We start from the raw sequence: 26,809 nt of genomic DNA, 5'->3' as shown, positions 1-26,809 counted from the left end.
GTTCCCAAACTTCTTTTGCTAGGCCCCCCTTTTGTTTAACAAGAAAAATGTTGTCAAGAATGTGGGATACTGTTTGTCCGTGATTTAAACAGCCCAGCGCTGCTCCCGATGAAGGGAAAAGCAATCCTGCAGGGAGACCTACCTCGGCACGTGCAGCTGAGGCCAAAGGGCAGATATGCTTCACCATATTTTCTAGTCTTTGGCTTAGAATGAAGTTGGTTTGGTCAGAGGGCCCGGTGGCGCCAGTGTCCGGCAGCCTCGCCTCTGTCAGTGCGCCCCAGGGTGGCTGTGGCTACAATGTAGCTTCATCACCAGTGTGTGGATGTGTGTGCGAACTGGTCGCACTCTAGAGCCCTGAATAGGAGAGGCTGAAGACTGACGTGGCAGAACAATTACTCAGTGCAAACTGTGTATAACTAACTTCTTTTCCTTTAGGATGCTTAGTATGTCTGGTTTGTGTGTGCATGTGGCTACAACAAAGCTATTTGTGGAAAAGCAACAAGTGAATCATAAGGACCTTGGAAACAGATATGATACACTTCACATACTTATGGCAACATCCTGTTTTTGCCATTGCCTCCAGAAAGTGTCTTCAGAAACCCTCCACTGTTTCCATAATCGTAATGAAGTTCTGCGAAATGAAACCTCATGGGCTCCCCTGAACGTTCAATACTCATATGCATGTCTCATGAGTCTGTGTATGACTGTTCAACAAATTCCAAGGCTTTGTGGACCAACTGCATCACCACTCAGTCATCTTCTGATCTGAGTAGATAAAACTGTGAGCGTGTTTCCTGTGGCCTCTGCCATCCCACAAAAGAGAAAACGAGGCGAATTAGAAAATACTGAAAACTGTTCAGTTCTTGTTTTTTAAATGAGTTTAAAAAAACTATAGCAATTCAATTAAACCAATCTCTGCTAACTATGGCCCTGTTTTTAACAAATCTTGAGCATCATGATGTGTTGCTATTGTTCCTTTTTGTGCATCTTGTACTGAACTGCAGTACATTGTAACAGTGTACAGTGCCTTGCTATCCTGACCAGCTATTTGTATGAGTACAGATATGAGAAAAGAGCAGAAGTTTGGTCCACTCACCTCTGATTGCAGAGCTGGCATGCGAAGCAGTCCAGGTGGTAGACATTTTCCTTGGCCCTCATAACCATCTCGAAGGCTGGGATTAGCTTGCTGCAGGCTGCACAATTCCCCGTTACACCAAACAACCTGAGGCACAAATGAACAGATGCAAACAAAAATATGTGTGTAAGTTATCAAATTAAGGAATCAGTGGAAAACTCCTTATATATCTAACTTAGCAATTGGCCTCAAAACTGTTTTCTAATTCGTGCCTGCTTTTATTTTTCATACTTTGTGCATTAATTCAAGGATAATTGTAGTGTGAGAGTGCTGTTGAGCCAAGCAAGTAGTAATGACTTTATGAACTTCTTCACAAATAAACTTTTAATCATTACAGAAAAAAATTAACCGTCTCACCGACACATTATTACTTTCAATAGCACTGACATTTATTTAGACTCTTTCTCAGATCGATCTTTCTGAGTTAAATTCAGTAATTATTTCCTCCAAACCATCAACGCGTCTTTTAGACCCCATTCCTACAAAACTGCCCAAAGAAGTCCTGCCATTAAATATGACAGTCTCTCTATTAATAGGCTACATATCAAATGCCTGGGAGCAATAATAAAACCTTTACTCAAAAAGCATCTCTAGACCCAGCAGTCTTAGCTAATTATAGGCCAATCTCCAACCTTCCTTTCATATCAAACATCCTTGAAAGAGTAGTTGTCAAACAGCTAACAGATCATCTGCAGAGGTTTATTTGAAGAGTTTCAGTCAGGTTTCAGAGCTCAGCACAGCACAGAAACAGCTTTAGTGAAGGTTACAAATGATCTTCTTATGGCCTCTGACAGTGGACTCATCTCTGTGCTTGTCCTGCTAGACCTCAGTGCAGCGTTCGATACTGTCGACCATAATATCCTATTAGAGCGATTAGAACATGCTGTAGGTATTACAGGTACTGCACTGCAGTGGTTTGTATCATATCTATCTAATAGACTCCAGTTTGTATAAAAATATTCTGTCTCAGAGCGATGCTGAAAAACTAGTTCATGCATTTATTACTTCTAGGCTAAAGTGTTATACCGACTCGCTTTGCTGAATAGTGATATATCAGGATGTCCTAAAAACTCCTTGAAAGTCTTCTGTTGATCCAAAATGCTGCAGCTGAAATACTGACAGGGACTAGAAAGAGAGCATGTTTCTCACAAACGGGGTTCTGTTCATTGGCTCTATGATTGTAGGGTCTTAGTCTTACAGTATCAGTGTAACTAACAGCTACAGTGATCCGACCTGCATCAGTTTGGAGAGGCCTACAGCTCATCACCCTCTACAGAAGTCAGTACCCCCTGATGAGAATTTCAGACTGGCTGATGACCTCAACACCTTCTACTGCAAACTTGAAAGACAACCACTCATACCTCCCATCTACTCACCCTAACCCCACACCCACAGAAAAGACTAATTGGAGTCCTCCTTCCCCTGCCCCTCTGACCCGCTTCCTGTGAGGAAGATGTGTGTCTGCTCTTCCAGAGACAAAGACCCGAAAGCGTCCAGGACCGGTTACGCTAATGCCTGTGAGCCTGTGTCAACCAACCCCCCTCATCTTCAACCGGATCTTTAACAGATCTCTGGAGCTGTGGGAAGTTCCTTCCTGCTTCAAATGCTCCACCTTCACAGGATTACAGTACTACAGGCCTGTCACCCTTAAGTCTGTGGTCACAAAGTTCATTGGAAGAATGGAAATTACATCACAGAGCACCTGCTGGGCCCCCTGCAGTTTGCCTACTGGGCAAACAGGTTGGCTGAGGATGCACTCAGTATGGGATTGCATTACATCCTGCATCACCTCAACCAGGATACTGTTTGTGAACTTCAGCTCAGCCTTCAACGAAGTAATCCCAGACATCTCCATCTGAAGCTCACCCAGCTTACAGTGCCCGCCTCCACCTGTGACTGTATCACGAGCTTCCTGACGGACAGGCAGCAGCAGGTGAGGCTGAGGAGAGTTACATCGCACACCCCAGAGGTCTGCTCTCTCCCCACTGCTCTTCTCCCTCTACACTAACGATTGCACCTCAGGAGAGCCATCTGCGAAACTTCTGTTCGTAGACGACAACAACGCCATCGGTCTGATCCAGAGCGATGAGGAGTCCACGTACAGAAAAAGGAGCAGCTGACCTGCAGTCCAATCCTTCATTAGTGTGCACAAACGTGGCCAAATAAAGAGGATTCTGATATAGAGCGCCTTCAGGTGACTAATGTTGAAATGTGGTACGATACAAATACAATTTAAGTGACTGAATCGAGATGCTTGTGAAGTGTGTTTGGAGGACACATGCATCACCTTATGTTTGTGTTTTGTAAAGTGTTACAGTGGGAAACACAACTTCTTATACCACCACTAATAGTAGGTAGTATTCAGATTTTACTGTGACCCGAGGCAGCTCTACATGTGTTCAGTGCTGAACCATCTGGAGAACAGGAGGAGCTGCACGAGGACGCTCTTCGTGGACTGCAGCTCATCATTCAACTCCATGATCCTCAACATCCTGACCACAAAACTGGACCACCTTCAGATCCCCCAGCTGGCCTCAGTCAGGCTCCCCCCCCCCGACGCAGGGCTGTGTCCTCATCCCCCCACTGTAGCCCCTGTTTACACATGACTGCACACCAATCCACTCAGCCAACGTCATCGTCAAGTAGGTTGCTGGAGCCATCGTGGTTGGGCTCATCTCTGACAGAGATGACACATCGTACAGGCAGCGGTAGAGAATTGACCCGCTGGTCCTCCGAAAATAACCTGATGTTGAACGTTCTTGAAACAAATGAACTCATCATGGACCTCCTCCGTGTCCTGACGAAGAATAACTAGAACAGGAGCTGCTGCTGGCCTCGTACCGCTCCTCGTGGAGAGCGTCCACTCTTACTGCTTGGGTGTTTGTTACACAGGGACAACTGCTGAGAACAGGAAAGCTGTGCAGAAGGTAATTAACACCACCCAAAAAGTAATTGGCTGCCCTCTGCCAGCCCTGGAGGATATTGTAAGCCTCTTCTGCCTCAGGAAAACCAGCGGCATCACAGTTGACCCCTTGCATCGCACCCATCCCCTGTTTGACTCGCTGCCCTCCGAAAGGCGCCTCAGGTGAATCGGCTCCACCTCCAGACTCACAGCTTCCTCCTCTGGGCCATTCGGATTAGTAACAAACATCCACCCATCTGAGCCACGGTCTGAGTAACCTCATCGCTCGGGCCGCTCACACACTCAGACCAAATCATCTGCACTACTTCCAAGATCTTTCCCACCTGCACTCCAACATGGGCCTTCCTGTTGTTTTGTTTATTTCTCCTGTTTGTTATTTATTCCTGCTGTCTTATATTTCTGCTTTGAGCTCAGGATTTACTTTCACCGTTGAACAAGTTTGACTCCATCTGTATCTCACGCATGTATTTTATTATTCTGGGAAATTCACTAAAGAGAATTATGGAGATGCAAATACTTCTGTTGCTTTTGGTGAACGAGAACGAGAGTGACAGGCGTCAGAGAGGATTTTTCCACTGAGACATACTTGGCCCAGTCACAAAAATATGCCACAGTGAAAAATAGCAGGGCCACAGCTTGTGCCATCGAAATAGATGGGACGTGGCCAGCTCTGTTGCCCAGGGAGGACCTTATTATTGTGTTCCCTGCTCCAGGGACATTAATGTGAGTATTCGTTACTACACAGTGACCAAGACCAGGCTAGCAAGAGCAAACACATATCTGATAACAAAATCATATTACAAAATAACCTATTAGGCAGAGTTCTGGAGGCACTTTTAGCCTCCATTGTTAAAATGATAAAACAGCATGCCACTCAGTCTGTAAGAGATCACCATCTGATGAATGAACTCGTGGGATATGCAGGGTTGTTTATTAACCTTCAGAAAGGATGTTTCCCAGAGGCAAAGAAGCAGATAGATTGTGCTCATATGAATATCTACAGAACTAAGGGCCGTTGTCAACATACCTTCAGACAGTGAAGCATCTCTCTTGTTACACAGCAATTGGGTGAAAAACAAATAGGACCTATTTGATGGATTAGTGTTGCCTTAATTAAAGGAATTTTGCCTTTCCATCGGAGAAATGAAAATTTGGTGGCATCTCTTCTGATTTGCAGAAAACTGGATTCTGTGGAAGCTTTTGCTGATTTGTCCACTTGCAGAGACACTGAGTGTTTGTGGACAGCAGCTTTATACAACAACTGTTTGAACCTTAAGTTACACTGTAGCTTCCTCACACTGTACACGGGCACATGTGAGGTCTTTGTCATTCAGCAGCTGATCAGTATTTGGATAATAAATGATTGCCCTTCAAAATAAATCATTCAGGACTCTGTTTGAATCTAAATGGTATTCAGTTTTGCCATTTTCTGGGTCTGTCCATGCTCTCTTCTCACCTCCTGAAAATGTATGGCAGCCTGTGCAGTGGAACAGAACCACCACCTGAGGACTTTGCTTTAGAAAACTTTAGCTGAAAGTCCTCAGGTGGTTTGATATGAGGGATGGTTAAATCGGTAAATAAGCCGACGACTTTCCTCTGAGATTGACTGAATTAAAATGTAACACGAGAGCACAAAACCTTGACATTAGTATCATTTTATCTCACGTAATGCAGAAGTGATTGCAAACTGTGCAAGATCGTATGCTAAAACAAAGCCTTTAAATTCCCTCGTGATGTTTGCACAAACATTAACTGACTGCTGCACATACACACCCAAATATGATTGGTTCTTGTCCAAGATGTGTGTTTTGAACAAAACTTTAACTATAATCACTCAAATTTCAATAAAAAAAAAGGATTCATATAAAAAGTTGCACTCTTTGGGAATCTCTCCATGTGTTTTACCTGGTAAACCGCATATTATAAACGATGAATTAACTATACACTATAAATTAGCTTTTCATTGACTTTTCAATCAGCCGAGTGCAACAACTCATTAAAGTTTGTAGACGGTGTTATCACAACAAATGAAAATAATTAAATGTAAATTTAATAAATTTAACATTATTTTTTTCTAAATGGGGAAAAAATCAAATTAATCAGTTTCGAGGAGACCCCCCCACCCCCCACCAAAAAAACAAAACAGTAATATTCAGCTATTAAACTAAAATATTTTTGTCTTATCAAAGATTTGTTAAAATCTTTAACGTTTGCTGCACTTTAATCGGCAGCTCAGTGTTTTATAAGCGTTGCCTCTAGCTAACAGAGTATTAGTCTGAAGGAAAATGGTTAATTTTGAAATGATGCATTAATTGATTTTCTACTCAAAAAAATTAATTTAAACTTAAATGTTTCAAAAATGATATGCAAACGTCATCGCCTACCTTTCTGTATGACTTCAACCATCTCCTTAAAAGACTAAACCTTCTACCAACCTATACTAATGGGAACATATTACCAGTTTGAACATTTCCTGGAGTCTCTTAAAAAGCCGAGTCTAAGCAGGGTTCAGTCTTTGTTGTACTGTTGGCTGCCAAAGGCTGTTCAAACAAGTAGTGCACAGTAGACCTCGGCTCACCCAGTGAGGAAGGAGGATGGATGAAGTTTACCTGCCATCAGTCTTTCACTGCTAGACCAGTTGTACAAGACCCCGGGCCTGATGGTACCAGACTGTCACTGGTAACAAATACAGCAGTAAAATAAGTACTGAGGTGCTATTCACATAAAATTCTCCTCACATGTCAATAACAACAAATACAAAGAACCCAAACCATTGATGTCCATAAATGATGTATAACAATGACGGGTAAAAGTGATTGAACACGTTTACTGGAATCTATTTAAGACTTCAGGCAGAAGCCGTGATGAGAGCTTCACGACGCCTCCTGTATGGTGAAACTGGTCGCACAGAGTGTTCGAGTGATTTTGGCCCATTCTTCCACACAAAGTCCCGAAGGTTCGATGATGTTTCAGCACCGGAGTCTTGCACGGTGAGGGTACATGCAGAACCTATTGTTTGTTTGAAACAACCATAGCTGCAGGTGCTCCTCGGCTCTTAGGCAACTCTTCTGACCATTTTTCTGACCCTGTCTGAAATCTTGTGCTCGCTGGAACGACAGTAGATTATTGTGCGACCAATGCCACAGTATATTTGGCAACCACAAGTTTGTGACAGTCTTACGAGAGCTCACCATGAGGTGTTTCTTGTGTGACACATTTTATAGGCCATCAGCTGATCTTAATTTGCACTAAGTGGCAGGACTGCTTTCTAATCACTGATACTGTCATGACTCTACATGCCTTTATGCATCTGCCTTTCTTCATGTGTTCAATACTTTTCCCTGTGTCATTATTACTTTTAACTTAATTATGGACATATATGGTTGGATTTCTTTGCATGTGTGGATCGGATGGGTTATTACTGACATCTGGTGAGAACTGAATAGAAAATTGGTGACGTGTTGCTTATTTTACACACAGATTTGTCATCTGCATCTTGTCCAGACTGTCGGTGGTACAGCGGTTGGACATGTCTAGTGTTGCTTGTGCTTTAAGAGAACACCAGGCATCACATATGCTTCATACCTGAGAATAATAATGTATCTTTAAAGAGGCCAAATGTTTCTTTTTCTTGATAAAACACTTTTTTGCTCATTTATTCAGCTTCCATGACTTCACCATACTGTCCCACACCACATAGCCCAAAACGGTCGAGTGACACAGCGGCTCTAGTGACGGCTTCTCTGTTGACCTGCAGGCACAGTTAAATAAATAAAGAGACATCAGTTGACCCGTCTATCATTCATTCGTCTGAGTTTTCCAGCACAGGAGAACAATTGGATTAATCCAGCTTGGACAGCAGCTGCTGATAGCAGCAGAGCTTCAAGCAGCCATCTGAAATCCTGATAGCAGTCTTGCTCTCCACTTCCTTCCCCAAACCCCAATCTCTTCTATCCCTCTTATCACATCAGTTGCTCCAGCCTCAGCAGGCATTCATCAGCTGCTGGATTAGAATTTGTTTCCTAACAAACCATTGATCATCAGCCTATTACTAGGCAAATGACAGTTAATTACCCACTACATTAACCACCGGGACCTGGGGACTGACTCCCTGTGCCATCAGTCAACATGATGAATGTGGCAAGTTCAGTAATGCACAACCATTCCCTCATCCGCCTGTCGTGCTGAGAACAACCCCTGGATCTCACTTCTAGGCACCCAGAAAGAAATCTATGGCAATCTGCATAATTACAGACCCCGGGTTAATAACAGCCAAAGGATTTCTAGCATCTCACCACAGGATTTTTAATGGGGTTGTTCTTTGTCCAGTTTTGTCTGATTTGGAATTTAGTCACAGCCAAAAAAAGCTTAAATGCTAAAATACAACAAAAACCAGCAAAACAAACGTTGAGAAAGGCACAAGACGGAGAAGGCAAACAGAAATATGGATCTGCTGCAGGTGCTGATGTTAATGTTAAGGTTGGAAGATCTAATCAGACTCACGCAGTTTACATACCCTGCATGTATGACTACTGATTGTTATTAACACATTTTTATTTCATTTACTGTGGGAATAATCTGAGACTCTCCTCCTGGAGTCCTGAGGAAGTCCTGAACCTGAAGCTCTATTAGTGCTTATCTGCAACTGGACGCTCCTAACGATGAGTTATTGCTTGCTTTCAGAGACTGGAGCCACATGGAGGAACATTGCCCTGACCTGTATGTCCAGAAGAGAAGCCACATTGTTACTTATTTACCGTCTACAGAATTTGCTTAAAGAACCAATGAACTACTGGTGGCGTCAAGCTAAGTTACAATGAAACCCTTAAAAAAAAACAACTAACTTGTGTTTATTTCTTGTTTTCTAACCAGAGCTATCCCAGCAACACCAGTGAACTAGGTCCAGTCTCTGGTGCAATGTGTGCAATGTCGCACACACATAAAGATTAACAGCAAACACACAAGTATGAATCTAGGAAGCATGAATGATTGTTTTTTACAACTGGAATGCTCTAAAGTCTTGACTGGTACCAGGAGCAAACTTGAAGTGATCAATAAGTGTGTCCATTTGGCACTAGCTCACATGTGACTGCTATCGTCCAACCTTTCTATGAACAGCACATGTCAGAGCAGGACATTAAGGCACACTGTGAGTGAATGGACAGACACAGACAACTTTTCCAAGAGTTTCTGGGTCTCTGTTGAGGTTAACTTTCATAGTTCTTGATGTTTGGGCTGCCTCAGAGTGCCTCTTACTGATAGGTACAAACAGACTATGATATTTACCCTGAAACGCCAAAGCTAATTGCCCATACCAATCACTCCAGCATCAGTTACTATAGTACTGCGAAGCTGCAGGGCAGAACGTCTCATGTTATCCCAGCAGGCAGTGGTCTTCAGAATGATCAGTTGTTGTTGAGCAGTCCTCCTCTGCCTCGTTAACTGCTGGTTTATTATTGCACACTTGTCTGGTCGAGCTGTCACAACTTTAAAACCCTTAAGGACCCACAGTGACACTGGTGTCACTGCCCCTTTACACTTAGAGAAAAACTATTTATAATAGTTTTAACTTTGACTTTTAACTAATAAAGTCCCTAAGTGACGTCTACTGCACAAACTAGTTCAGTCATGTGACAAGTGAGGCACTCTGGGTGTTCAAGACACCATTTTCAAAGTCTTGGTCCACCTGGTTAGCTAATGAGACCACTATGCTAATTTTAAAATCTTTCTTTTCTTTTTGCAAAGGTAAGCTTTTACTCATTCAGCAATTCTAAACTTTAGATAAGATGTCATAGGTCATTTGTAACCTAGTTTGGTAATATTTCTGAAACAATTTGATCTAGAATCAGTTTGTTAAATATCGCTGTGACAAATATGTCACATCGGGCATTAAACTCCAAATTTTCTTTAAAAAACTGATGTCACATATTTGTCACAAAAAGACAAAAACTGATCCTTTGCTTAGTCAGTTTAGCTCATTCAGTTATTTTAAGTAAACGTATTCTTTGTTGTTAATTCTCAGTCATATTTAACTAAATTCAAGCATAACTAATTTATTAAATTACCTGAATTTGTGATGGAACTTTACTTTAGCTTTGTCGAGGCGTTTTTCAGTTACCCCCCATTTTTTTTGTCATTTTCACTGTTTGGTAGAATGGATAAAAAGAAAAAATATAGTGTTCAAGATGCGCTAGAGTTTATCACTGCAGAGGAGAGTGAGTATGAGGGATGTGAAAGATTCTGGAGACCCTAATTACATCCCCTACAAAGACGTGGAGAGTGATGAATCAAGTGAATCCAGTGATTCAGACAGTTGTGATTCAAGTGATTTAGAGACAGAGCCACAGCCATTTGGACACTGGGCAGCCCAAAGCAGCTATCAAAGGACAAAAATTCTCCTGGAGAAAGAAAACATTCGAAACCCCTGAGATCACATTCAAGGGACCCTGTGCCAAACCTCCAGATGAGATCCACACTCCACTGGAGAACTTCAAAAACTTCATCACAGATGATATGCTGCTGTTGTTAATGGAACAAACAAATTTATACAGTGTACAAAACTCCAACCATCTGAGAAATGTAAATACTGCTGTTAAAGAACTAGAAATACTCATTGGTCTCTGAGGATGGGTCTATGCCAAATGCCTGGAAATCGAGCATACTGGGAAAATGACACCAGGTGTCCTATGGTAGCAGATAACATGTCCCGCAACCGATTTCAAACCCTGTTGGGATCTCTACATTTCACTGACAATACAGATTTATTACACAGAGATGCAGAAGACAAGTGCTGGAAGATCCGTCCATGGTTTGAAATGTTTCGTCCCAGAGGAGTACAACTCTGTTGATGAGCAAATGGTACCCTTCAAGGGACACACGGCCCAATCAGGCAGTATGTGAAGGGAAAGCCCCAACCCTGGGGATTGAAAATCTGGGCCCAGTGCTCATCCTGTGGTATGCTCCATGATTTTGTTGTTTATCAAGGTGGTACTGGGAAGAAGACTTTAGTTGGGATTGGAGGAGATGTTGTGGTGAAGTTGTGTGAAACTCTGCCAGCTGAGCAAAACTACAAAGATTTGCTGATAACGTCTTCTCCTCAGCCCCACTTGTGCTCACACTTCTTCAGCGACAGATCTACTTTGTAGGAACACTTCGTGGAAATCGCTTAGCAGGTCGTCAGCTTGAAGATGAAAAAAGTCTTGCCCAGAGAGGCAGAGGATCTGTTGATGCCAGGGTGACTAAGGAGGAGAGCATGGTTATTGTGAAGTGGTATGACAACAAATCTGTTACCCTCATCTCATCCTATTGTGCAACTGAGCCTCAAGATACAGTCCGTCGCTTGAGCAAATCGGGCAAGGCATTTGTTGAGGTCAAAAGGCCACACATTGTGGAGTACAACACATTCATGGGGGGTATCGACCTGCTTGACGCCTGCATTGCAAGGTACAAGTACCACATGAAGTCACGGAGGTGGTATCTCTACCTGTTCTGGCAAACCACCATGCTCGGTGTTGTCAACGCATGGTTGATTTACCGCCGTGACTGCAAGCTACTTGGTGTCCAAAAGCCACTGAAAGAAAGAAGCTTCCAGGCAGAAGTTGCCACAAGCCTGATCCTTTGGAAATCACACAGGGGGGCCCATCACAGAACAGAATTCTGTTTTTAAAAGCAAGAAAGTGTTTACAGAATTACTTTCTAAATATGGAACAAATTGTATGCCCAATGTGACGCATATGTGACATTTCAGATCTGGGGCAGTGGGTGGAGCTATTACAAAAAAAACTTCAGAAATGTGTTATATATGATTCATTTGATATAACTTACAACCCCCGTAATTTTCATGAAAGTAGAAATAGGTCTGGGTTTTTAAGGGTTAAGCTCCCAGTTGTGATGATGATCTGAATCTGGTGTGGGTCCTCGTGTGTGAGCACACACCTGAAGACCCGGAAATTCAAGGAAACTGTTTTGTGAGCTTTTAGCTGAGATTCTGATGTTTCTACCAGACCTGGAGGCACAGCTCGTAAAACCAGATGTTCTCCTGCTGCCCCGGTACCGGGGGCGTTGGGGCTCAACAGGTTAACAACACCGTGCTTGTCCGATACAGCCTCAGGACATCGAAGCTCTCTGCAGGCACGTTCAAGAGTTTCTTGATATTCAAGTAATCAGAGAGTCAGTCTCCTTTCTCTTCACCTATTGTGGTAATCCGGTTGTGCATACGCTATAGGAAACTCAACTTTCAGACGATAAAGGATGCGTTCACACTTCCCAATCTGGAAGCCACTTTGGTTGGGTTTTTGGGCCAGCTTGGGGTTTTCTTGACCTAAAGTCTGTTTATTATCAGATTGAGGAAGCAGATAAACCCAAGGCTGCTTTCATCTGCCCCCTGGGCTTCTGTGAATTTAACTGCATGCCTCAAGGTCTGACAAATGCACAAAGCAAACTTCAAAGACTAACAGACCATGCATGGTGGATAGGCAGTTGAAAGAGGTACTAGTTTCCTCATTTATGGTTTTCAGAGTTTTTATCGTTATTTTTTTAAAAAAATCGTTTTTATTGTTAACTCAGTTTTCCTGGGTCTTTTCCCAGGTGTTATGAATGAATCTTCTTTTTTTTTGGTACTGGTTTTATTTTGTTGTATTTATCCGCGACACCTTAAGGGCCGGTCCATGAAAAGACTGTCGGACATAAACCGGTTCATGGCGCAAAAAAGGCTGGGGACCGCTGGATTAAAACGATCACCTGTAAAATGTGTATTTTTCCAGATCTCGGTGTGGTACCTGGGGCATGTGGAGCCCCACAGTACAGTTGGGATGGTTTCAGAGAAGATCTCTGCCCCGTGCACCTGCCCAGGTCATCAGAAACTCAGAGAAACCCATCCGACACAAGCCTGGATTGAAGGGTATCGATTCCACAGTTCCAGTTCACTGGATGCTGAGTCAACCCACAACTTTGATGTGACTGTCCACACATCTCTGAATCCAGGCCTATTCGGCCTATTATAAAATTGTTGGTGTCCCTGTGACAGATTTATTTGGGTTTCCTAAGGAGCCTACATTACATTTTACAGTGAAAAACTATAAATAAAAATTCACCACGTCATATACCATGTCTGCGTCAGGACGGACCCGGCCATAAAACTCTAAAATTTTAACCTCTAAAAATGGGGAACAGGGTATAAACTGGCTTCCAATCTTGGTAAAATGAATTAAAACTTCAGTTTAGTCACATACTGACTGTTTGCACAGAGGAAAAACTACAAATAGTGTGTCTTTGTCCCAAACATCACTGACGACACTATACACAATGATCAAAAATCCAGTGGAAGGAAAAATGTGTCTTTCTCTTCCTAACTTTCACGTGGGTCTCTCATGAAGACTCTTTAAAATATGATTGGTTAATAGTTTGAATACAGGCTAAATAATAACTGTCGTTGAAGGCGTGCCATTTTCCCCATCAAATTATACAAAACAAAAAAGCGTCCCGCTCTCGACCTCTTCTTCAGTTAATGTGGCCCATCTCATCAGGATGTGAGACAGACATCCAGCACACGTGACCCTCCTTCAAAGTTATTCGCTTGTGATTAAGATCACCCAATTTGATCCTTTAGCATTTTAGCTTACATGTGAAAAGCCCAATTTAATTACAGGAACTCCAGAACACTCAGACTGAAGCATTATTGGGAAGGTAATCGCTAAATGTGTGAAGTGAATTGTGGTATTGGGAGGTTAATGGCAGCCAAGCTTCCCTTGACACAACAGAACAATTATAGGGTGTTTTGGGTGCTTTTAACATCTCTGTGCCACCTCACTGAGCTGCAAGGTGGAAATTGCACAGATAGACAAATTTGCTTGTGTTATGCTAAATGCCATGTGACCCTCTAGCATATGACATAACATGACATAGTCACACAGTATTTACAAACAAGTTATGAGACTACTTTTATGCTTAAAATATTAAATGTATATAATTTAACTTAAAAGCAAATTTGATGCAAAATGAAGCTGAAGCTTGTTGTGACCTGACAAATGATAAATATGATTGATTGACACACCAATTGTTGCTCTCACTGTAACAAGCCATCAGAAACAATGTCTTTTTATATTTATTCCTAAGTACGAACAGCCTTTATATCAGAATCAGAATACTTTATGGAAGGAAATTATGTTTATCTATATATCACAGTGAGGCATTATGCACAGGAACACCTACATTTGCTGGAGTGTCTTGGCTCCTTATTGGTTGAAAATGCGGTGATGAAGCACAATGTGTGACAAAGAAAAGGCAGACAAATGAATTCTTGATAATGAATCTGAGCAAAGCCCGGGCCTGGTCAAACCCAACGATGACAATCCTCTAAGAAGCTTTCTGTAGCACAAATGTAGATCAAGTTTTTGTCACAAGATGAACAAAAAAGGCTGATACTAGCGTTAGCATTGCTTTACTCAGAACACTTTTCCCAGCTGAGTATGGTTCTGAACTTAACAGTGGCTCATGAATCGCTGCACAGAATATGCACATTTTTGGTAGGAATGTACATTATTGCATGATGTGAAAACATTGATTGTTGTAATATTTCATTATTGGCAGAGACCGTGTTAAGAGCCTAACCTGATACAAGCCAGGAGGACCCCAAGCTTTACTTCAGTTCTTGCTGACTGTTGTTTGACTGTTTTAACAGCCAAACAGATGTTTTTGCCACCATGAGGATTATTTGACGCACCGTTTGTAAAGTGAAACATGTTGAAGTTAACGGCAACATTTTTCCACATTTAGCTCAAAACCTTACAAAAACATATCTTTTTTGAGTCATTTTTTTACAACATTTAGTAAAATAATTCTAAGTTTTTATATTTAAAAAACAGTTTTAATGTTAAATCTAAAATAATTAAAATAAATAAAAGCTTTATGAAAACCTCCGGTGCAAAAGTGTGCTGGTAGGGGTCAGATTTTGGTATTACCAGTATTTTGCTAAATGTTGTAAAGAATGACTTGAAAAAAACATTTTCTGTACGGTTTTGAGCTACATGTGAAAAAATGTTGCAGTTAATTTCAGCATGTTTCACTCTACAAACGGTGCCCATGAGGATTAACAATGAGGTCTGATATCAATGTTGTGTTTAGTGAACACTGAGAAATGCGCATAGAAAATAGTGAGAATAAGATAAGATAAGACTTTATTGATCCCACAACGGGGACATTTTTGCGTCACCTCAGCTCAGGTACAGATATATGAAGGAAATACAAAAATACAATTAAGTACAATCAATGAAAAAAAGTAAGATACACTATATACAATGGTAGCACACACAGTATGTGATTATGGATATAGTTGGAAATATGGAAGACATAAACTATATAGCTTGGAAGGTCATGGAGGGTCCATTATGCATGAAGTGGTGACCGTGGATGTTCACAGTGTCCAGTGACTCATGACATCGTGATTGAGGAGTTATAGAGCCTAACTGCTGTTGGGATGAATGATCTGTAAAAGCGCTCCTTCCTGCAGCTTCCTGTGTTTCAGTCTCTGACTAAAGGAGCTGCTCAGCCCACTCACAGACTCATGCAGTGGGTGATGTGGGTTGTTCATGATGGATGTCAGCTTTACTAACATCCTCCCCTCACCAACCACCTCCACAGACTCCAGGGGGCATCCCAGCACGGAGCCAGACCTCCGCACCAGTTTGTCAATGCTGCTCCTGTCCCTGTCCGTGCATCCACTCCCCCAGCAGGCCACTGCATAGAAAAGGGCAGATGCTACCACAGTGTCATAGAAGGTCCTTAACAGAGTCCTGCAGACTCCGAAGGACCTCAGTCTCCTCAGCAGGTGGAGTCGACTCTGGCCCTTCTTATACAGGACGTCTGTATTTGTTGTCCAGTCCAGTTTATTGTTGAGGTGAACACCCAGGTACTTATAAGAGTCCACTATCTCAATGTCTTTCCCTTGGATGTTCACCGGTGTTGCAGGGGGTGACTTCCTCCTGAAGTCTATGATCATCTCCTTTGTCTTGCTGGTGTTGATTTGGAGTACGTTGGTCTCACACCAACCAACAAAGTCACTGATGACCCCCCTGTATTCCTGATCATTCCCGTCTGATACGCATCCAATGATGGCTGTATCATCTGAGAACTTCTGTAGATGGCAATCATCCGAATTATAACAGAAGTCTGAACAGGAAAGGTGAGAGAACCGTGCCCTGTGGCGCCCCCGTGCTGCAGATTACCGCCTCGGACACACAGTCATGGAGCCTCACATACTGTGGTCTGTTGGTAAGGTAGTCGATGGTCCATGCAGTCGGCTGTTTGCCTACTCCGGCTCCCTCCAGCTTCCCTCTCAGTAGTGTGGGTTGGATGGTGTTGAACCAAGATGGCGCCGCGTATGGTCGCCCTGGTGCTTCAGTGCGTTACAGAACCTGAATGCTCGGAAAGCTCCCGGCCCAGACGGCGTGTCTCCTGCCACCCTCAGACACTGTGCAAACGAGCTGGCCCCAGTGTTTTCTGGCATTTTCAACTTCTCACTGCAGGCATGTCATGTGCCTGCCTGCTTCAAGTCCTCCACCATAATCCCTGTCCCCAAGAAACCTAGGATCACTGGACTAAATGACTACAGACCCGTGGCTCTGACATCTGTGGTCATGAAGTCATTTGAGCGCCTAGTTCTCTCCTATCTCAAGACCCTCACGGCCCCCCTCCTGGACCCCTGCAGTTTGCATATAGAGCCAACAGGTCTGTAGACGACGCCATCAACATGGCCCTACACTTCATCCTGCAGCATCTGGACTCCCCAGGAACCTACGCCAGGATCCTGTTTGTGGACTTCAGCTCTGCCTTCAACACCATCCTTCCAGACCATCTCCGAGGCAAGCTTTCCCAGATGAATGTGCCTGATCCCATCTGCCGGTGGATCACTGACTTCCTGACGGACAGGAAGCAGCACGTGAGGCTGGGAAAGAATGTCTCGGACTCCCGGACCATCAGCACCGGCTCAGGGCTGTGTTCTTTCTCCCCTGCTCTTCTCCCTGTACACCAACTGCTGCACCTCCACCCACCAGTCTGTCAAGCTAATCAAGTTTGCAGATGATACCACCGTTATTGGACTCATCTCGGACGGGGATGAGTCTGCCTACAGGAGGGAGGTTGAACGTCTGGTGTCTTGGTGCAGCCACAACAACCTGGTGCTGAATGCCCAGAAGACAGTGGAGATTATTGTGGACTTCAGGAAGCACACAGCCCCACTCCCCCCCATCATCCTGACTGACACCCCCATCACCTCTGTGGACTCATTCCGCTTCCTGGGTACCACCATCACCCAGGACCTGAAGTGGGAGCCCACCATCACCTCCGTCATTAAGAAAGCCCAGCAGAGGATGAACTTCCTGAGGCAGCTGAAGAAATTCAACCTGCCAACACGGACGATGATGCAATTCTACACTGCAATCATCGAGTCCATCCTCACCTCCTCCATCACCGTGTGGTACGCTGGAGCCACTATCAGGGACAAACAGAGACTGCAGCGTGTTGTGCGCTCTGCTGAGAAGGTGATTGGCTGCAGACTCCCATCTCTGCAGGACCTGTACACCTCCAGGACACTGCGGCGTGCAGCCCGGATCTCAGCTGACCCTTCTCACCCTGGACACAGTCTGTTTGACCTGCTCCCCTCAGGCAGGAGGCTCCGGTCCATTCGCACCAGAACCTCTCGCCATAAGAACAGTTTCTTCCCCTCTGCTGTTGGACACATGAACAATAACCATATGACTGTTCCCGCCACTAACACATGACCCTACGCTGTGTCACTGCATCATTCCATGTTTGGCACTGATCACCACCTGCACTCATGTATATATCATGTATATATCTTTCAACGTAGCACTCTTAATTCTTATTCTCATGTATATATCTCATGTATAGCTCATGCACATATCTTTCTACGTAGCACTTTTAATTCTTATCCCTACTTTTATTTTTTCATGTCTATTTAAGTGCTATTTATGACACTATGTTTGCACTGAAGCACCGCAGCAATTTCCTAATGTTGTAAACCTGCTCAACATTTGGCAATAAAACCCTTTCTGATTCTGATTCTGATTCTGAAAGCACTGGAGAAGTCAAAAAACATGATCCTCACAGTGCTCCCCGCCTGCTCTAAGTGAGAGAGGGATCGGTGTACCAGGTAGATGACAGCGTCATCCACCCCAATTCCAGAACGGTAGGCGAACTGCAGGGGGTCCAACACTGAGCCCACCAGTGGCTGAAGGTAGTGCAGGATGAGCCTTTCCATGGTCTTCATCAGATGAGAAGTCAAGGCAACAGGCCTGAAGTGGTTGGGCTCCCTGGGGTGTGCGATTTGTGGCACCGGAACCACACAAGAAGTCTTCCACAGTTCAGGAACCCTCTCCAGGCTCAGGCTCAGGTTGAAGATGTACAGGGCCACCTGACAGAGCTGGTCTGCACAGTCCCTGAGCAGTCTGGAGCAGATTCCATCCGGACCTGCTGCCTTCCTTGCCTTCGTCCTCTTGAGCTGATTTCTCACCTGATCAGCTGTGAAGCAGATGTGAGGCTGGGCTGGAGTGGGGGGTGGGGCTCGCTTTGTTGTGGATAGATGTGTGGATAGGGGTGAAGCAGGGTTGTGTTGAGAGGAGAGCATTGCACCCGGAGGGGGGCGGCAAATGGAGGGGGGGTTAATGGAACCTGGGGGGTGGGAGAGGTGATAAGTGGGCTATTGTCAAATCTGTTAAAAAACAGATTCAAGTCGTTAGCCCACCCCCGGCCAGCAGACTCTGTGGCTCCTCCATTGTCCTGGAAATGTCCAGAGATTTGTTTCATGTTCCTCACATTTACTGTCTTTGTCCTGTGAACTGACCTTAGTCAAATAAGCACTGTGATGATCACATAATCTACACAAAGAAAATGTATGTTATCATAAATAATCTGCCAGCAGATCTGCCACCTTTGTCTGTGTGAAACAGAAAGCTCAGCTCTCATTGATCAAGCACTCTAAGTCATGGCAGCTGAGAAATCGTCAGACTGACAGCATGGCTGCAGATTGCTTTGACTGCCTCTTTAGCATTTCACAGATTTAAGTCCAATGGAAAACTGATACCTACTATCAGCAATCAATACAGCAGGACCCCCTCAGCACTACTGTGTCTCGCAGCTGCTCACCACTTTGGGTTTTGATGTCGATGCAGAAACACACTAATCATTTCATACCACCAAACCAATCACACACTGGATTTCCTCTCAGTGGTGAAACTTTGGCTTGACTTACATTTTCAGGCTCTTAGCTTGAACAACCATTCTCAGATCTTTCCTTAAAACCATTCAAGCTCCGCCTTTACAGGTTCTTTAAAGTCAGAAAACGCATCTTCGGTACCTTATGTAGCAACAGATAAGGCTTGCAGCAGCCAGCACACACAAAGGGATGCAGAACTGGATGTGCTGTCAGGTAACTTAATGAAGTTGTTAATTCTTTCACTGAGTCACTTGTTTGTCAATGTGCCCTGGCCAAGGGCAAAGCAGTTTTGCAGTATTAGCATTCATCTCTTTGGCCTTTTCATGAATAAATCAGGCTGTTAAAATTGCCACATTTACATCTCATTTTACAGGAGCACAGAAAGACGCTATAACTGCCGATAGTTAGCTTTGCAAGGCTCTTTTCTCTTTGGAGTATCTGTTATCACAGATCCAGGTGTCAGAGGTTTTAGATTTATTTCTTCGTTTATCATGATGCAGAGTACAACATCAAAAACACTGTAACACCTTACAACAGAACTTCAACGCACTGACAACAGGGTTTAAAAAACGATTGTACCAGTGCATGTTCTTCCCAAGTCAGCACAGAATACATTTGAGCAGTGCTGATTATCTGAAACACCTCACTGGCATGTGCACTGGGAACAGCCTGGAGCTGGGGGAGGGTTACAGTGGTGTCTGACCAGCTAGTAACTGAGAACTCAGAGGTTCAGTACAGATCTCATAGCAATGCCTATGCTACCCACATACTGTCTGTAGGTGGGACTGCCACCAACCAAACCGACCTCCTCTAACACCTGTAGCCAGATCTGCTTCCACGTCTGTATCTTATGTTCATTTGTAACACATGCAGATTCTAGGTTTGATCAATTCTATTACCATGAGGTGATCGCTTTCATCAGACACAAACAGGCTATGGGATGCATCAGTAACACACAGCAGCAGTGCTTATCACACTGAACCGAACCAGCTCCAGCTAATCTCAAACCACAGCTCGACAACTACATCTGCACAGATCCTCACTGAGCTGTTAGTCAAAATACTCTTGATACAGAATGGCTAGCTAACAGGGGTCAATCTTTCTTTGTCCTGGAACTCTCTACATCCCCAATCTGTTCCATAGGTCTTCAATCCTCCTGTTGCTGGACATTCATGCAAGCCACATGAATCATGCAGATGCATTGATGTCACAATAACCTCCTGTCACCTGCAGCTATTAAACACTAAAAGCTAAAGAGTGTGAGAAGTACAGGTCCACGTGGAAGTTTCTCTCTATGTGACGCTTCACTTTCCAGAAGTGAGGGAAAAACATTTGTGATGTGTGTGTGTAACGTGCATACAGGATGAAAACTGTGGATGATTCTCCACCACAGTACAAAAACCACCTGTGCCAGAACGTGAGGGGCTTGCAGTAGGGTCCATGCTGCATGTCATCATGTGTTAAACAGCAGTGTGTTATCGTACTCTCACATGCCTGTAGAGGAGAAATGGCAGCCAAATGTGCTGCAGCCAGCATTGACTGTAGCCAGGCAAGACATGGAGCCCAGGCTTACACAGTGTCCATACAGGGCACTTTATTCATACACAACATTAAACATGACAAAAAACCCAACAAACAAAACCAACTAACAAAAATTGCTCTAAGCTACAGCTACAAGGCCTCCTGCAACGTAAAGGCACACAGCCCTTTGTGTCGTTCTTCAATCAGTGTCAAACCAACGGGTGTTAAGACCAAGTGATCCTTGAATTTAATAAAAGATGTCAAGAAACAGTTTTGGAAAATGCGAGTCCATCACATCACAGGTTACCAAGTCTAATCCTGTAACCGCGAATTGGATGGATGATGACTTTTGAGTTTAGTTTTGGTTTCTTTACTTCTCTGCAGTGGACGGATGCATCAGTGAGGGTGATGAGCTAGAGTACCGGGCTGTGGTTGGCTGCTGTGTCATGTGGTACAAGCAGAATCATCTATAGTTCAATGTGACAAATACCAAAGATTTGATTGTGGACATTAGGAGGACGCCTGTTTCAGTCGAGGGGGGCGATGTGGAGGAGTATTAATACCTTAGAGTACACTTTGACAGTAAACTGGACTGACCACTGCCCTCTACAGGAAGGCCCAGACTCGTCTCTATTTTTGGAGGCGTCTGAGATCTTTGAACATCTGTCGGACGATGCTCAGGATTGTCTATAATTTATTTCAGTTTGTTACTGCTCTTATTGTCTTGGAGCGATTGTAACCACACATTTTCTTAGGGATTAATGAAATATTCTGATTCAACAAAGGAAAAAAATAATCACAAATTTGTACATCGTGCACAGATAAATGTGTGTCAGCATCCCTGGTGTCGGTTTACACAGTTACTCTCATACTAAACTGACCTGTATGTGTGTTTTTCTGTATTAATGCATAACATCAATTTTTCTTTTTGTTTCTATGAAAAGTTTTCCAGTGAATAACTGAACAAATCTTATTTTTGATTTTCTTATTTTGCTGTAATAACGTACCTTACAACATAAAGCGACTGTTGTTGTGATTTGCTTCTCTATAAATAAAGTTGCATTGAATTGAATTAGTAACTTTGACTTCGTTTTGCAAAGAAAAATTTTTTACTCAGCATTTTTTGGAAGCCAGTCAAGTCCTTCAGGGAATGCAGTGATTGACTTGATGTGGTGATTTGGATTGAGGCCTGCGCCACCAGAAAAAGGCAGAGATCTGAAATATTTAATAATAATTTAAAAACTCTTTAAAAAACTATTGGCTCTGGTGGCTGCTGATGTTGATATTTTTTAAGCACTGCATTTTTATGTTACTATCATGACATTAAAAAAAACCCAACTCTCCCTAATTGTCTTAACTAAAGCCTTAAATATTAGAGCTCTCCTGCCTTAAAATACTCCCCACATAGCAGATTAAAAATAGGCTATACTTAAGACCCAAACCTGTCCTTAATCTGTAAAGCCTCAAGGATCATCAAGAGGAAAAGGGAGGCAGGTAATCCAGTAATATATGCATAGAAATGACCTGTGGCATTCCCCATAAAGATAGGGCAGTAAAGGTCAAATAGCCTCCAAACTGCACTAGAGTTTAATTAAAAAGACAGAAGTGCATTTTGAATTAGAATTTTGTAGTGGACGGGCACATTCACTGTTCAGTGAAAAGGTGAGCTGAGCCTGTACCTGCCCATAAGCCATAGCACCATCTTTCTATTCCTTTAATGTCAATATAGACCATTTTATTAAGACCATAAAGGTCAGTCTGGAAGGACAGAGGATATCAAATAAATGGGATGAGAGTAAAAACCACATAAGCTACCACTGGCAACTTAGTTCAACTGAGCTTGAGTCGTGTCAGAAGGTAGAGCAGCTGACAGTCTGGTGTCGATGACAAGAGTGGAACCCAGTTTCAGACACATGAATGGCTTCCCGGTTCTCATCTACATATGTTCCCCCAGTTCTACAAGCTGTTCGTTCTCGTGCCCCACCCTCCCTGCCTGCCAGGCCCGGGAACCGCTGCCAGCCCCCTTCGATGCCTTCCCCAGACCGCAGCTCGGTTCATGTTGAAGCCTTTCACCTTCATCTACTAAAACGCCTTCAAACCTAAAATGAGGACGTGGAAGCTTCTTCAGCTCTAAGAGCAACTGGTGGACAGTCCCAGATTTGAAGCCCTATGGGAGTGTCCCTAAGTGGGTCTTGGACCCCCTATTGACCCTCTACCTAATCACATGAGCCAAGGTGTGAAACTGGGTGAGGGTCACAATAAGCCAGGGTTTCAGGTGAGCTCATTGTGAAACCTGGCCCCACCCTATCATGTGATTTCCTGAGGTCAGATGGCCCAGGATGCGAGTGGGCGTTAAGGCGTCTGGGAAGACAGTTGGTGTTGTAAGCCCCGCCTCTGTTCAAAGATGGTCGCTCACAGTGGACATAGATGCTTCTTTCACTCCTCTCTCAAACCATCTGTCTTCTCTGTCCAACATGTGAACATTGGCATCCTCAAAGAGTGACCTTTGACCTTTAGATACAGATGGACTGCTGAGTCTTGTCCTGTGGAGGTGGGTCTTCTGTGTTGTGCGTTTGTGAAGTAGCTGTTTGGTCTCTCCGATGTAGAGGTCTGGGATACACCACATTGTTAAGTTTGTGTTTTGGAGTTTTGTCTTTGGGATGAACCAGTTTCTGAGCGTGTTGCTGGGTCTGAAGTAAACTGGGATGTCGTGCTTGGAGAAAACTCTCCTGAGTTTCTCTGGGGTAAGCCCAACTAGGATGACTGCATGTTTCAGAGGGAACCTGATTACTCCAAGTTTGTGTTCCAGAGGGTGGTGGGAGTGAAGGAGGAGGTACTGGTCCCTGTGTGTGTGGGCTTCAGGTAAACTTCAATGTTGAGGTTTGACATCCATGTTTGTGTCTGTAGATATAGAATATTTAGGACGTAGGACAAACCATACAATACTGTATAAGGCTCAGCCACCTATTTATTCCATACTTATTCTATACTTGGAAACAAGTGCAGCAATGTATTGAAACATACAGTGTACACGAAAAACACAGTATTTCCAATTCACTGCCAGTTCCACCATTACCACTTTATTCTCCAATCCAGACTTGACCCTTTCTCAAGGTTTCTTGTAATTAATTAAGGTACTACTCAGGATTATTTCTCCAGGCTTCTTGAAGGACTTTCCAAAGCCTGGTCCAGGGCTTTCCATTAAACTGGTACTTGGTGCCAGTTTAATTTTTAACTTGCACAGCTGTGCGCTACAAAGACTCAAAGTCCAAACATCTTTGCCTCCACTTCCTCTTTATTGTTCAGTGGACATGAATTGCAATTCCTCTCCCGGTTGAACATCACTTACACAACACTTCATTTTTTCACTAGTGGCATTCCTGCGACAGAGAATATGGTCAAAGGCCATTCCCCTGTTTCCTCAGTGGGCACCTGAATATACTAACCTTTCCAATATAAACGCAGTAGTTCATAAATGGCTCTCATAAGTTGATCCTACACTGCTTCAGTAATGTGGGGTCTGGGCTCAGGGGTGCCCATGTCTAACCCATTTCCTGTTTTTCTACCCAGGTATGCTTTGACCTCACTGGCAGTTGTAACGCTGGACCCGTTAAGCATAGACAGGACGCGGACGTGATGACAGCACTACTTTATTTTCGAATGTGATCACACTGTGGTTTTTGTTGTCACTGGGACACAGACACTCCTGTTCCGCTCTCACGTCTCTGCCCCTCTGACTGTCACTGTGAACATATAAAGAGACATAATCACACTCATGTCCCAGCACACCTGTTCACCCCGCCCCTGCGCCGCCCCGAGCTCACTGCGTCACCCCTCTGCAGCCGGCCAGAGACCACACCCACGCCACAGCAGTATGTTTGGGATCACTGTCATCCTGAAAAACGAAGCCGCTGTCAATCAATCCCCCACACTACTGTCTGCAGTGCCGAACCACGACGTGGCCTCCACCGTGTTTTACAGATGGCTTTGCACGCGTGGGGTGGCTGTAGCAGGTCATTTCCTCATTGGAAGGTTGGTAGTTCGATCCCTGGCTGCAGCCCAAATATCCTCGGGCAAGACACAAACTCAAAGCTGCACTCTGATACGTCCATCAGAGTGTGACTGTAGACAATAGAGCTTGTGTGAATGTGTGACTAAGGCAAGTTGTGCGCTTTGAATGCTCAGAGTAGCAAAGTGCTGTATAGGAACCAGTCGCATTCACACACTCACTGTCGCATCTCAATCCCGACCTCTTTTCATCTATTGAACCAGAAATGTAAAATCTGCATCTATCACTCCATAAGAACTGTCGCCACTGATTTCCAGTCCAGTTCTTGCACAGTTTGAAACACCTCAGCCTTTTCTTCTTGTTTCTGACAAACAGTAGAAGCGACGACTGCAGGGCGAGATACAGCTCTCAATTATTTGCTTGGTTTTTTTCCCCCTTTTTCTTAACGACATGACGCTCAGATGCTGTTAATGTGCTATAAATGTCGAGCATAGTTAAGGAAACCAGTGCATATTTACTAGGGGTGCAACGATTCTCGTATCGATATTGAACCGTTCGATACAGTGCTTTCGGTTCGGTACGCATATGTATGAACAATACAACATTTTAAATTTATTTTATCAACTTTCCTTCTGATGATGCTGTCTGTGTTGAGCGCTCAGTGAATCTGCGTTCGACTACTCCGCCTAGGCTGCACTGTCCAGCGCAGATCCAGTGAGCGCAGCGCAAGCTAGCAAGACAGAAGCTAAGCCCGTTGCAACATGGCAAATTGAACCTCCCCCACCCTCATTCAGATCTGACCTTTGGAACTATTTTGGTCTTCATGTGACGTATGACCCTGAAGGTAAGCGCATCATGGACTAAAGTAAAACAGTATGTTGGATGTGCCACGCAATGCTCAATTACATGGGTGGGAACTAGTGTGTTAGCGCAGTTAGCTCGTTAACGTGTTGACACCGTCCAGCCCCACGCACGGGGCGATCCGCGGTAGCTCGTTAACGGAGATTTGCCGTGTTGTGGCGTTAACGTCATTTCAGATTAACGCTGACAGCACTAGTGGGAACACAACGAGTATGACTGCACATTTACTCCGACATCATCCTAGTGCAAAGACAAGTGGAAGCAGACAAAAAAAAGCAAGCATGCTACTAACTTTACCCGAGTCATTTAGACAGCCGTTAGCACAGGATTCTCCTTATGGGGACCTGATATGTTTAATATGCTGCTGAGAATATAGCCCAGAAGAAGCGTATAGTAGAGCTTTTATTTTGAAAGAGCCATTTCTCTGTAATAAACTCTCTTTTCCAAAGATGAGTGATTCCTCAATCAGTTAGATTTAGTTTTTTATCCCTTTGTTGTTTCAGCAACATTAAATATTAAAAACTGTACTTTTGAGTTAAAATATATATTTATAATTTGAATAAATGACAAATTAAAAAAGCATGAACATTTTTTTGTATCGAAAAAATATCGAACCGTGACACCAAAGTATCGAACTGAACCGTGAATTTTGCGTATCGTAGCACCCCTAATATTTACTACACATTTGTCATATTTGGTTCCTAATTACTTTTTTGCATTTGGGCCACTTAAGGCTTACATCCAGCTTGTCCAGGGCAGAAGGCCATCAGTGCCGACTCACTGCAACATGTGGCCTACATCCACATGCTCACATTAAGAAGGGAGACAGAATGGATGTTGATGGAGCCATGAATCAGTGGAGTTGGTCTAAAAAGACTGAATATTTCAGAATGTCGATTACGACCTTCAATTATTCACTTGAATATCCTGTTCTTTAAAAAACAAGTAATCACACACTAAACTGCTTGTTACATTATTATTATAAATGTAATGATGGAAACAATTTGATCCGAATGAGATTTAAAATACATGAATGTTAGAGGCGAGAGGCTTTTCTATTCGCCGTCTGCCCGCCCCTGCAGATTAAGCTTGACTTGATGTCACAGTCAGGCCTGACACTGATATGGAAAC

At 43.7% G+C, this 26,809-nt stretch overlaps 1 protein-coding gene across 4 annotated transcripts in view; it reads right to left on the bottom strand.

Annotated features, from left to right (window-relative positions):
* Positions 1-26,809, bottom strand: part of lmo3 (LIM domain only 3) — a 50,799-nt gene that overhangs the window by 9,827 nt on the left and 14,163 nt on the right. For all 4 annotated transcript variants that reach the window (XM_026146772.2, XM_026146774.2, XM_080291266.1 and 1 more), the window contains one exon: positions 1,097-1,222. In XM_026146772.2, coding sequence (XP_026002557.1) covers positions 1,097-1,222 — 126 coding nt within the window. The remainder of the gene's footprint in view (positions 1-1,096; positions 1,223-26,809) is intronic.

This window comes from Astatotilapia calliptera, chromosome 17, assembly GCF_964374335.1.
Source record: "Astatotilapia calliptera chromosome 17, fAstCal68.1, whole genome shotgun sequence".
NCBI classification, from domain to species: Eukaryota; Metazoa; Chordata; class Actinopteri; order Cichliformes; family Cichlidae; genus Astatotilapia; species Astatotilapia calliptera.
Note: the sequence above shows the minus strand (reverse complement) of the source record. Positions and strands in the feature narration are given on the sequence as shown.